General features: G+C 45.8%; 1 protein-coding gene across 1 annotated transcript in view; it reads left to right on the top strand.

The window, feature by feature from the left end:
- ARHGAP9 (Rho GTPase activating protein 9) overlaps window positions 1-12,084 on the top strand; it is a 49,131-nt gene that overhangs the window by 31,419 nt on the left and 5,628 nt on the right. Inside the window, exons 8-16 of the mRNA XM_087710599.1 lie at window positions 1,137-1,218; window positions 2,477-2,572; window positions 2,987-3,085; window positions 6,699-6,825; window positions 6,978-7,088; window positions 7,911-8,009; window positions 8,132-8,209; window positions 9,591-9,644; window positions 11,777-11,911. Of these exons, the coding sequence (XP_087566725.1) occupies window positions 1,137-1,218; window positions 2,477-2,572; window positions 2,987-3,085; window positions 6,699-6,825; window positions 6,978-7,088; window positions 7,911-8,009; window positions 8,132-8,209; window positions 9,591-9,644; window positions 11,777-11,911 (881 nt within the window). The remainder of the gene's footprint in view (window positions 1-1,136; window positions 1,219-2,476; window positions 2,573-2,986; window positions 3,086-6,698; window positions 6,826-6,977; window positions 7,089-7,910; window positions 8,010-8,131; window positions 8,210-9,590; window positions 9,645-11,776; window positions 11,912-12,084) is intronic.

Consider the following 12,084-nt stretch of genomic DNA (forward strand, 5'->3'; position numbering starts at 1 on the left):
GGTGAACTAAACTTGAAGCCAGGTCCAACATTCAGCTCCATGCTAATGAAAGTAAGTTCAGGATAAGACTCATCTCAGGGTATTCTCCTCTCAGACAAGATAAGTCCACCTTTATTGCCATTTTGAATACATAGCAGAAAGAGGAAAGAGGGAACTTGAGAGTTTGCAAGGTTGATACTATTTGGAAGAAAACTGTGACTGAATCTAGAATGTTCTGCTTCGGATACCACGAAGCCTCCTCCCAGATGATAACAAGGAAAACAGATCATAGAGAAGATGGGTAGCATCCCTCTCACAATACTACGGACCCCTGTTCTAACCTCTATTCATAGTTACCTTGTCTGCACCAGTCTATTATTTCATTAGCAATTGTTCAGCAAGAAAGGCACAGCGTGGCATTTCTCATTTGTGATATGAAAATTCAGAAAATGTTTTTGTTTGGGGGGCCAAAAACTATCAGCAAAATTGCTCTTCCTTAGTGTGTCCTCCAATACTTGGTTACTGACATGTTGAAACATTGTCATTTATGCAGGGTGGGCTGATACGGGTTCGCACGGGTTCGGGAGAACTCTAGCTAAGAATCTGCCCAGAGAACCCGCAAATCCTACCCCTGGCTGGCCCCATGACCCTGCCCCTCCCCTCCCAGGAGTCCCCACATAGCCCATTTGGGATGCCATGTAAGTACAGGGCTCGCGCAGAGGCTCAGGGAGGGTGAAAAACGGGCCTCCCGGAAGTTCCGGAAGGCCAGAAATGGGCCCGTTTCCAGCCTCCAGAGGGCCTCCAGAGCCTGGGGGAGGCCATTTTCACCCTCCCGGAGGCTCAAAAAAAATATCTGGAGCCCAGGGAGGGAGAAAATGCCTGCCCCATCATGGGGCAGGAGGCCAACTAGGCCACACCCACCCAGCAAAAGGGCAGAGAACCCATTGCTAAAATTTTTGAAGCCCACCTCTGCATTTATGAAACTGCAGAGGTTATTCCAAGCACAAACAGATGCTTGCAGTGCCACACCCCTGTATGTGGGAGCATTGATCTTGACTGTTCAAGCACCTTTTGACACTTTTAAACTTGGAAGCCCGGGGGAGGTTATGGCTTTGGTGGGCTGGGCTACAGTTTTTCTTGTTTTCCTCTCCCTCCAGAAAATGCTGGGCGTCATCGTGGCTGGTATTAGCTGGGAACAGCCTCATGTTCTACAAGGACCCCAAGGTTTCTGCTGCATGGGTGAGTGTAGCAGGAGACAGATGCTTAACTGGCAAATCAGCAAAGGCAGCCTAAGATCTTGTATGGTTGGTAGTCTGACTTTGTCCAATCCTCACACTAATTTTAAAAGCTTTCTGGAAGAAGTCAGTTCAATCTCTGGAAAGGTCATACATGCCCCCTTTGAGAAACTGGGAGGAAACTGGGAAGAAGAGGGAGATACTTTTGAATAAAAGGGGTGATTTTGCCCATTTAGGGATCTGGTAGAACAGTGATGGCGAACCTTTTCGGCACCGAGTACCCAAACCAGAACGCCTGTGCATGTGCGTCCATGTGTGCGTGCCAAAGCAGCGGAAACCCAAAGGCCAACTGGCTGGCGTGCGTATGCCTGTTTTTTGGCTGCTTTTAGGGCTGTTTTGGTGGCTATTTGCAGGCTGTTTTTCGAGCCGTTTTCCAGCCAAAAATAGCTCGAAAAACAGGCTGAAAATTCCCTGAAAAACAGTCCGGAAAACTTCCCGAAAACAGCCAACAAAACAGACCATTTTCCAGGCTGTTTTTCAGGGAAATTTCAGGCCTTTTTTAGAGCCTGTTTTTGACCCCCAAAACAGCTGGAAAATGGCCTGGAAACCGCCCTGGAAAACGCCCCAGAAAATGGCCCGAAAACAGCCAACAAAATAGGCCATTTTCCGGGCCGTTTTTCAGGGAAATTTCAGCCCTTTTTTAGAGCCTGTTTTTGACCCCCAAAATGGCTGGAAAATGGCATGGAAAACGGCCCAGAAAACGACCCACATGCACACTGTAAACCAGAAGAGCAGCTGGCGATGGCCCGCGTGCCCATAGAGAGGGCTCTGAGTGTCACTTCTGGCACACGTGCCATAGGTTGGCCATCACAGTGGTAGAACTTAGAATAACTTCATTGTCACTTTGAATGTACATTAATCGGCACACGTTAAAATGAAATTTCATTGCATACAGTAACGTCTGGTATAGTCTTTAGATATAGAATACCCACTGACAGTATTGTTCAGGGATGATGGGTGTCCATGTGTATTCTGTATGTATGTATATGTGTATACTGTATGTTTCTCTTTCTCCATTCTTTCCCATTCCCCCTCCATCTCTCATCTCTCTCCCCCTCTCCCTCCCTCCCTCTCTCTCTTCTACCTATCATCCATCCATCTATCTATCCATCCATCAACACAAAAGTCTGTGTTGCTGTGATAAATCAGATTGGCCGTGGCGTATAGAGTACCTCCTAACCCCTGTCCTTTCCCCCCCACAGACTCCATCGGGTAGCCGGCCTGAAAGCAGTGTGGATTTGCGTGGGGCTCGTATTGAGTGGGCTCGGGATTTGTCCAGCAAGCGGAATGTCTTCCATGTAAGTGTGGGAACCTAGCCCATTGTGGCCTGAGATATTTGTAGTGAGATTTTATACAACTGGGACTAACCTTGTTTGTCTTACTGTAAGCTTGTCAATTCTTCAGAATTGACTCACAGTGATCCTGTTTTAAATCAAGATAGTTAGTTAATATACTCTGGTTTCTCTGGCTGTACTTCACTATAATTCCAGGTTCAGTTGTAACATTAAGCTATGCTTTCCTGGTTTGTTCACCTGCCCACAAGTAGAGGAACATAGCAGGAACAACAGATTATATGAAGCCATTGTCGTTATCGCGTAAAATTAAATTAGGATTCCTGCTATAGTCTTAGGTGGTGAGGTTCTATTAGAAAAGCCTGAGATGATGTTAAGTTGAATTGTTGCCTAATCCAATTTGTTCTCTTTTCTTCTCAGTTTCGCACTGTGACTGGCAATGAGTATCTCTTGCAATCAGATAATGAAGCTGTCAGCCAGGACTGGTACCAGGCAATCAAAGGGGTCATCCACAGACTAGTGAGTGAACGATACCAAGAACTCCAAGTTATCTCAGTCGCTTCCTTTCTTCTTTGAAATATTGATATAGAAAAAAGCTGTTCCTCAATTCTTTCATTCCGTCCAGAATCGGGATTGTTAACCAGCTAACATTGCCCAAATGGCAAGCAGCCTGGAGCCTCCTAGACCTGTGATGGCGAACCTATGGCACACTTGCCACGGGTGGCACGTTGAGCCATATCTGCATGCTGGCCAGTTATTTTTTTGGCTTTCTAGAGAGCCGAGGGAGGCCGTTTTCACTCTCCCCAGGCTTCAGGAAAGCCTCCAGAGCCTAGAGAGGGAGAAAAACAGTCCCAACAGCCCAGCCCAACCAGAAGTTCAGGGGTCACTCATGCATGTGTGGTGGTGGTGGTCGCGTGTGCATGCGTGGTGGGGCGTTGCTCACGCATGTGCAGTGGGGATGCACAGGTGGGTGGGCACATGCTCATGATAGCACACACACACACGCACAGTTTTGGCACACCTTTAGAAAAATGTTATCCATCACTGCCCTAGACTAAAATCTCCTCTGGTTTTTGTCTCTGTGTCAGTGCCTTCAAGTCAGTTTGGACTCTTGACAAATGCAAAGACAATATTATATGGGGGGGGGGGGTTGGCAAGGTTTTGGGGGCGTGATTTGCCCTTCCCTTATTCCTAGGGCTAAGGGAGAGTGACTGACCCAAGTTCATCTAGCTGGCTAAGGCAGGGTTACAACTCACACCATCCCAGCTTTAGCCTTGTGTCTTAATAACTACATCAAAATGATTTGGAAACTCCCATCATATCTTATAATTGTTTGTGTTTTAATTGGCATTAATGGGCATCGAAGTCCCCCAAGTTTTTAGAGTGCTAGGTTGCCAACCCTTCCTCTATAAAATTTGGGACTACTCTCAAGGAAGACAGAAGGTCTTTGTTTCAGGTTTAGAATATGATTGAACTCATTATGTCTGCAGTGAGAATCTATTGCCCCAGAAAACAAAATCTGTTGGGAGGGGGGACATCACTATAATAAATAAATAAATTCTAATGTAAGTGGAGCCAAAGGCATTTCACTCTCCATTTCTCTCTCATGCACATGAAAGTATATATGCGACAATCATTCTTTGTCGGTCAGTCACTCACTATCTTCCTTCTTCTTTCTGAGCTTGTTAAAGTAGGGAACAGATTTTGATGAGAGCTCAAAATGAGTGAATGGCGTTCAATGCTGCGCAGAGCCCCTTCTCTCCCCCTATTTCCATATTTATCTGGAGCTCTTGATCAGAGGTGGACTCTCACTGACTTGGGTTTGGGACTCTCCTGGAACACGGAGAAAGTCGGGCTAATGTTGAAGATGAAGCATTCCTTCTTCCTTCAGGCTTCCATCCTATCACACATAATTGGACTGATACACTTAGGATTTCATACTGACGTGCCACTGTGATAAAGCCAGGGCAGAAGAAGCAGAGAAGTCCTTCGGGGTTATTGGGTGGTACACATGAAGAACTACAAAATCAATAAAGGACAGACCACAAAAAGGATTCTGTGCATGGTTTGTCCTTTATTGAGCTTGTACTTCTTCGTGTGTACCACCCAATGACTCCAATGGACTTCTCTCTCTGTCTCTCTCTCCCTCCCTCCCTCCCCCTTTCCCACCTTCTCTCCCTGTCTCTCTCCCTCCTTCTCCCTCTTTCTCTCTCCCTCTGCCTCTCTCCCCCTCTCCCCCTTTCTCTCCTCCCCTCTCTCCTTCCCTCTCCCTCTTCCTCTCTCCCTCTCCCTCCCTCCCTGCCTCTCTCCCTCTCTCTTTCATGGTTTCATAAGCAATGAACCCAATTGAATCAGGACTCCGAAGCTCTATTCAGATTTTGAAGACCTTTTATTGAGTACATCATATCGACACTTAGAAAGTTGAAGCTAGCTCTGGTCTGGGTAATTCCCACACTTCAGTGTAACAAAAAGACCAGAAACTTCCCACCTCCTCAGGTGTCCTGGGTCATGTTAACCAATCACTCCAGCGGGATCCTTCTCCCTCGGTCTCAGCAGATGTTCGTTGCCATGACCTTAGTTCACATGCTTCATCTGGTAGAAGTTTTGTCTAGTGGACTCAGGCACCGCATTCCAGTTCTTTCTAACTCCCCTCCCCCCAGAGAATGGCAACTAAGAACCAAAGCAAAGTAAATATGGTATCGGCCATAGTCGTTTCGAAGTTGACGCTCTCCTACCATGGATTTATAACAGTGGCACTGTTCTGACCTAGGCTTCCGGATAAAACATAAATCACAATCTTAGTCCCAAAAGCCCTCCTTTATTTATACGGCGGTCAATTGGGGTCATTGTCTATGAAGGTTCCGACAGATGTCTGCTCGAGTTGCCACAGTCTTTCAGGGGAATGTTGAGAAACACCTACCTTATCTCCCTGGGAATGCTGCCAGAGACCTCTACATGGGGCAGCCCTTGAAGAGTGTTCGGAGACTCCAGCTGGTCCAGAATGCAGCCGCGCGAGCAATTGTTACACCTATCCTCCGCGAGCTGCACTGGCTATCTATTGGTCTCCGGATACGCTTCAGGGTGCTAGTTATTACTTATAAAGCCCTACATGGTATTGGACCTGGGTACTTGAGAGACCGCCTTCTGCCGATTACCTCCCACAGACCCATTCGATCCCACAGATTAGGCCTCCTCCGTATTCCATCTGCCGGCCAATGTTGGCTGGCGACTACTTGGAGGAGGGCCTTCTCTGTGGCTGCTCTGGCCCTTTGGAACGAGCTCCCCGTGGAGATTCGGACCCTTTCCACCCTTCAGGCCTTCCGGACGGCCGTGAAGACCTGGCTGTCCCAGCAAGCCTGGGGTTGAGTTCCCCCCCTACTCGAATTTGCTGTGTCTGTTGTGCTTTTAAGTTGTTCATATTGTCTGATTGTTTCTATCTTACTTTTTGTAATTTCCCCTCCCTTGGCTTTTGTTCAGCTGCCCTGAGTCCCTTCGGGGAATAGGGCGGCCTACAAATTGAATAAACTCCAAACTCCAAACCTAATTGCCAAATGCAGAGCAAGGCCAAACTTAGCACAGAGTCAAACAGAACTTTTCAAAACTTGAACCGACCAGATGAACTAACTGCTTTCTGCAAAAGCTCACGTCCCGTTCGTTTCTCTTTTATGTCTTATGGGAAGGCCAATCATCTCCAAGCCTTACTCCCAAGTTGACCCTGTTTTCTTAATTGTTCTTGCCTTATGGCAGCCCTGCGCATGTGCACACTGGGAACAGGCTCCCGTTGTTTTTCTGCCTCGCTGATGTCAGACTCTGGAGGCTTCAGAGGCAGCAAATAACTACCATATGGCCTTGGTCCCCTCTCTGCCTCTGACGCAGAGCCCTCGTCCGAGCCTTCTTCAGACTCCAGGACTGGCCCATGTTCCTCCCCAACTTCCTCACTGTCCGAATCTGCTGGCCGCTGGCGGGCCACAACAGGCACATCATTATAAAATCCCAAGTGTATCGATCCAAGTTTGTAGATCTTTGAAACAGAACCCTTTTGTAGTTGATGGCGGCGCATTTGCCCACTTTGCCCCCATCCTATCTGGCTGCTTATTTCTCTGGATTGAGATCCTTCCTTGCTCCACTGCAGGATCAAGAGAACCCTCTGGATGAGCCGCTTTTGTACCCACTCTATCGGTCAAACAGTGCTGAGCTTGTGGATTTGAGCTGGGATGATGAAGACGAACTTGGGGTCCCCAAGGGTGAAGTGCAAGCAGGTTTGTGACCAGCAGATCTGGGACTGGGGGTGGGTGGAAGGTGAGGGTGCTACAAGCTGTCAAAAGTAGGGCTATTGTGTCCTATGTGCGGATGAGGGACTGGCAGCTGCCTTAACTTCTTCTCTTGGCTTCTGTTCCTTCCTCCTCTATAGCCCCCGGGAGTCCTGGCCGAGTCTACAAGAAAAGGGTCAAAAGCAAGCTGAGACGCTTCATCGCCAAGAGGCCCCCCCTGCGAAGTTTGCAGGAGAAAGGACTGATCCGAGGTAACGATGCAGATCCCTGTAGTTTCATTGCAATGGAGGCTGGGTAGAGATTATGGATTTTAAAAGGTACAGAAAATCAGCATTGCTATGTACTTATTTTTGTACACTATCAGGTTTGGGGCACACAGTCATAATTCTTTGCGTGCCAGTTTGAGACAAATGACTTGAATTTTGAGCACGGTTCTTAGAATAATGACCCACAAACAAACAAAAACAAACAAATGTGTGTGAGATTTTTCTGAACACATAGGGATGAGCTTCTGGTTTATGCCATGCGCATGCACACTGGCCACCTGGCCTTCTGATTTTGGGGCACATGTGCTTGCGAAGACCAGCTGGCTGGTGTGCATGCACACGCCAGAAACTGGAAGAGCAGCATGTGCACACTGGAAAGATGATCTTCCAGTTTCTGGCACATGCAAGTGCATTGGCCCCTTGGTCTTTTGGATTCTGATGTGGATGAGTGCTCGAAGAACAGCTGGTGCATCAGAAACCGGAAGATGATCTTCCTGGCGCACACATACGCACTGGGAGGCTGCTCTTCTGGTTTCCGGCACTCCTGTGCATATGAAGACCAGCTGGCTGGTGCGCCAGAACCCGGAACAGCAACGGGCAATGGCTCACGTGCCCAGAGAGATGGCTCTGCGTGCCACTTCTGACATGCGTGCCATAGGTTCGCCATCACGGTTCTAGGCTCTATAAAAATAGGGTTGGGATTGTACAAATTGCTCATCTATATTTATTTCTTGGGAGAGAGATAATTGTAGCTCCCCTAGAACAAAATATCTTCAATTGCTTCACAGTTTCCATTTCTATTTCCAGATCAAGTCTTTGGCTGTCGGCTAGAGGCCCTGTGCCAGCGAGAAGGGGGCACAGTACCCCGGTTTGTCCAGCAATGTGTGGAAGCTGTGGAACAGAGAGGTAGGGTATCCCTGGGGTCATCACTCCATCCCTGTCTCAGCTAGGATCTTCCTCCTAGTTCTGGCACGCTATAGATTTATGTGGAGGGGGGGATCCACAGCAGTTCTGTCCTTCTCTTTCAGGGCTGGATGCAGATGGGATCTATAGGGTCAACGGGAACTTGGCCGTTATTCAGAAGCTGAGATTCATAGTTGACCGTGGTGAGTACTTAAAGAATGATAAATGGTGAACATGGAGTTATAGGAGGCATGTCTAAGCCTCTGAAATTGTTCGTCTACCACCATGTTGCTTTACTTTATGTGAAAAGAGATAAAGTATTTCAAGGCTAGTGGGTTTGTTGAAAATGCATGACTGCTGTTAACATCATATAATATGTACTTCTTTCTCTAACCTCAGAGATGGAAAACATTTATTGGCTACCCTTATGACATTACAGTAACTACTATACTGTCCTCATACTCCCTTCCCCTTTTTTTGCAATTAGATGAGGAACTGGGAGAACTGTCTGTCTGTCTGTCTGTCTGTCTGTCTGTCTGTCTGTCTGTCTGTCTATTGATTAGATAGATAGATAGATAGATAGATAGATAGATAGATAGATAGATAGATAGATAGATAAATGATAGATTCATTTTTGCTAATAAAGAAATGAAGGGAGACTAGTATAGATCTATTTCAAGCTATTTAGCTCTCATAAGCTAGCCATACCCTTTCTGGGATTCAAACTTGGGCTGCTTACATATTAGGCAGTTATATTAACCTCTAGTCCACAGGTTCTCCTCCCTTTATCAGCTCTACCAGGGGAGTTCGAATCCCAGCAAGGGTATGGCTAGCTGATGAGAGCTAAATACCTTGAAATGATCTATACTAGACTCCCTTCATTTCTTTATCAGAAAAAGTGTAACACAAAATGGTTTGTCATATAAGCGACTGCCCGGAAGGCTCCTGGAATGGGGCTGAAAGGCGAAAGGGAAGCAGTATGCTCCCTCCCATATTTGGGCAGACCAGATGCTTTGACAGAATATATATATATATATCCTTGAAGAATTGTTAACAAGGCATCTTTGAGATAAAATGAGAAAATCTTGTTTCCACGTGACATAGTCTTCTTCTCATCCCTAGTCTGTTGATGAGATCAGCTAATTTGGGGTTTTTATGATCCAATGTGGAAGTAATTGTTTTCCATGTCAGAGAGATCCTGATTTATGGCATTCTTCACTTATCTCAGTTCTGCTTGAGTGACAGCAGGTACTCAGTCTCAGAACTATTCCAGTTGCTACAGCTACATAAAGTTTGCTAGACAATGGAGAAGATCTTAAATCTCTCTCTAAAAATAAAAGGATAAAAATTCTGTTTACCAGAACTGAAAGCAGGATAGAAAACAAATGGCAAGATGACAATGGTTGGGTTCCTACACTGCAGGGAGAAAAAGCAATTGACAAGCCATCTTATGTCTCAGCATTCCATTAAGCCATCCCGAATGTATGGACACATTCTGGCTACCTTCAAATCGGTCTTCACCCTTTGCTACAAGATAATTGTTTCTCCTGTGGCATCCCCAGTAACCATTGTGCTGCTTTGCAGAACGGGCAGTGACATCCGATGGACGCTATGTCTTCCCAGAGCAACGTTGCCAAGGTAATGTTTCTGTCCCTCAATCTTTGAAATAGCAATCCTGCCTGGTTACCTAGAAGCCATGGAAGAGGCAGGGGATTTTAATGAAGCCGGGCTAAGTTTTGAATGCAGGGTGCAAATTCTGAATTCTTACAAGTCTCCTTCAAAGGGAATAATTTAAAAAATTGCAACAATCCCCAATGGAGTTTCTGTTCCTTTTAAGGATAAAGACCCAAGCCAATGGGGGAGGGGAGTGGGGAAGAGAAAGAGAGAATGAAAGGGAGAGAATAAGAGAGAGAGAGAATGAAAGGGAGAGAGAGAGAATGAAATAGAGAAAATGAGAGAGATAAAGAGAATGAAAGAGAGAGAAAATGAAAGAGAGAATGAAAGGGGGAGAGTGAATGAAATAGAGAAAATGAGAGAGAGAAAGAGAATGAAAGAGAGAGAGAAAATGAAAGAGAGAATGAAAGGGGGAGAGAGAATGAAATAGAGAAAATGAGAGAGAGAAAGAGTGAAAGAGAGAGAGAGAAAATGAAAGAGAGAATGAAAGGGGGAGAGAGAATGAAATAGAGAAAATAAGAGAGAGAAAGAGAGTGAAAGAGAGAGAGAGAAAATGAAAGAGAGAATGAAAGGAGGAGAGAGAATGAAATAGAGAAAATGAGAGAAAGAGAATGAAAGAGAGAGAGAGAAAATGAAAGAGATAATGAAAGAGAGAATAAGATAGAGATAGAGAGAATGAAAGAGGGAGAGAGAATGAAATAGAGAGGAGAGAAAGAGAAAGAGAGAGAATGAGAGAGAGAGAGGAGAGAATGAGAAAGGGGGGGAGAGAATCTTCTGTTTGTGGCAGGCAGTCTTATGTTCAGTCTGAAAGTTTCAGGATCAATGGAGACAAACATACTATTTTTAATAAGATTTCCAGTTACATAAAAGGAACCCTGGAACACAGAAATATATGGGAAAAAAATCATTTGGGGAAAATGAAGTATTGGAAATGTAAATGTATCTTATGCTTATAATGCATAGTGATGTTTGATGTGTAACTGATTATATCTGTCGATGGTTATTAACGGCCCAGCATCCTTGTGTAAGATGGGCAGCCATATTCATGTAGTGAAATAAATATTTATCTTTGGACTTGGATGGTCCTTCTTTTAGTTTATGGGCCACAGACTCAAGTTGGATTTGTTGTCTTAGCTACAATTAAGCTGCTTTGATTCCAAAGAGAGAGGGAGTCAAATCTGGGTTTATCAAATGTTTTTCCCCCTTCCTCCCCAGTCTCTGCAGTTTCTTTCAGCTGCCCCAGGAAAAGGGACATTAGCTGTATCAGATAAAGCAGGGGACTCCAACCTTGGCAACTTTAAGACAGAGGTGAAATCCTCCCGGTTCGGCCCGGTTTGGCCGAACTGGCAGGGACAATTGGCATCAGTTCTTCGAACCGGTGGCAAAAATCCCACACCTGCCTGGTCGCCCTGTCGCCCGATCACCGTTCACCTTTTCTGGCCACTCGCTTGGCCCTTCCAGCCACTCGACCCTCCCACCCAATCCAAACATTTCTCCTTCCATTCACAGCAGAGCTGCTGCAGCCTGTCCCTTTAAGGTAGACCCAAGGAGGCAGGGGGCGGGGGGGGGACGGGACATAAAGGGAGCAGCAGCTCTGCTGTGAATGGACTCATACACACATTTTTTCCTACTGGGTTCTGTGGGCATGACTTGGTGGTGGAGTCCTGTGACTGAGTGAGCATGGCCATGAGTGACATCGAGTTGGCCACACCCACTCAGTCACAGGACTCCACCACCAAGCTACGCCCACAGAACCGGTAATAAAAAAAAATGAATTTCACCACTGCAAAGATAGGGACAAAATGGAATGTCAATGACAAAAATTAAAATAAAATTTGTAGTTATTTTAAATAATTAAATTGAATAGTTAAATTGCCCCGTGGCGAATTATCCCATGGCAAGTTGGCCATGGTGATTTGCCCTGTGATGAGTTGGCCACGGCGAGTTATCCCATTCTGGTTGATTAGGGTTCATATTTCATCACCTTAATATATTTGGTGACTCTCTCTACCAACAAAGCAGAAAGATGTTACATTGAAAAAGGTCCCATTGATATGACCCTGTCCTTTTTGTCTTTTTTCTTCCTTGTTCCCTAGAGGATAGGTTGAACCTGGCCAGTCCACAGTGGGATGATGTGCATGTGATAACAGGGGCTTTGAAGCTTTTCTTCCGAGAGTTACCTGAATCCCTAGTGCCCTACAACCACGTTGAGGAATGTATAGCTTCTGTCAGTAAGTCTGCTTCCTATTCCTTGCCCGGTTGACAAACACAAATATATGACCCCAACAGAGGTTAATTCTGAGCCTGGATTAAAAACCTGGGACTTTTCTGTCATATTGCAACTCATTTTTAGAAAAGGTGCTATATAAAGTGAAATTGTCTATCTTGGTTTTCCTGGAGGAAG

Source organism: Thamnophis sirtalis, unplaced genomic scaffold, assembly GCF_051295495.1.
Source record: "Thamnophis sirtalis isolate CommonGarterSnake01/CBP01778 unplaced genomic scaffold, rThaSir2_p1.2 scaffold_3, whole genome shotgun sequence".
NCBI lineage: Eukaryota > Metazoa > Chordata > Lepidosauria > Squamata > Natricidae > Thamnophis > Thamnophis sirtalis.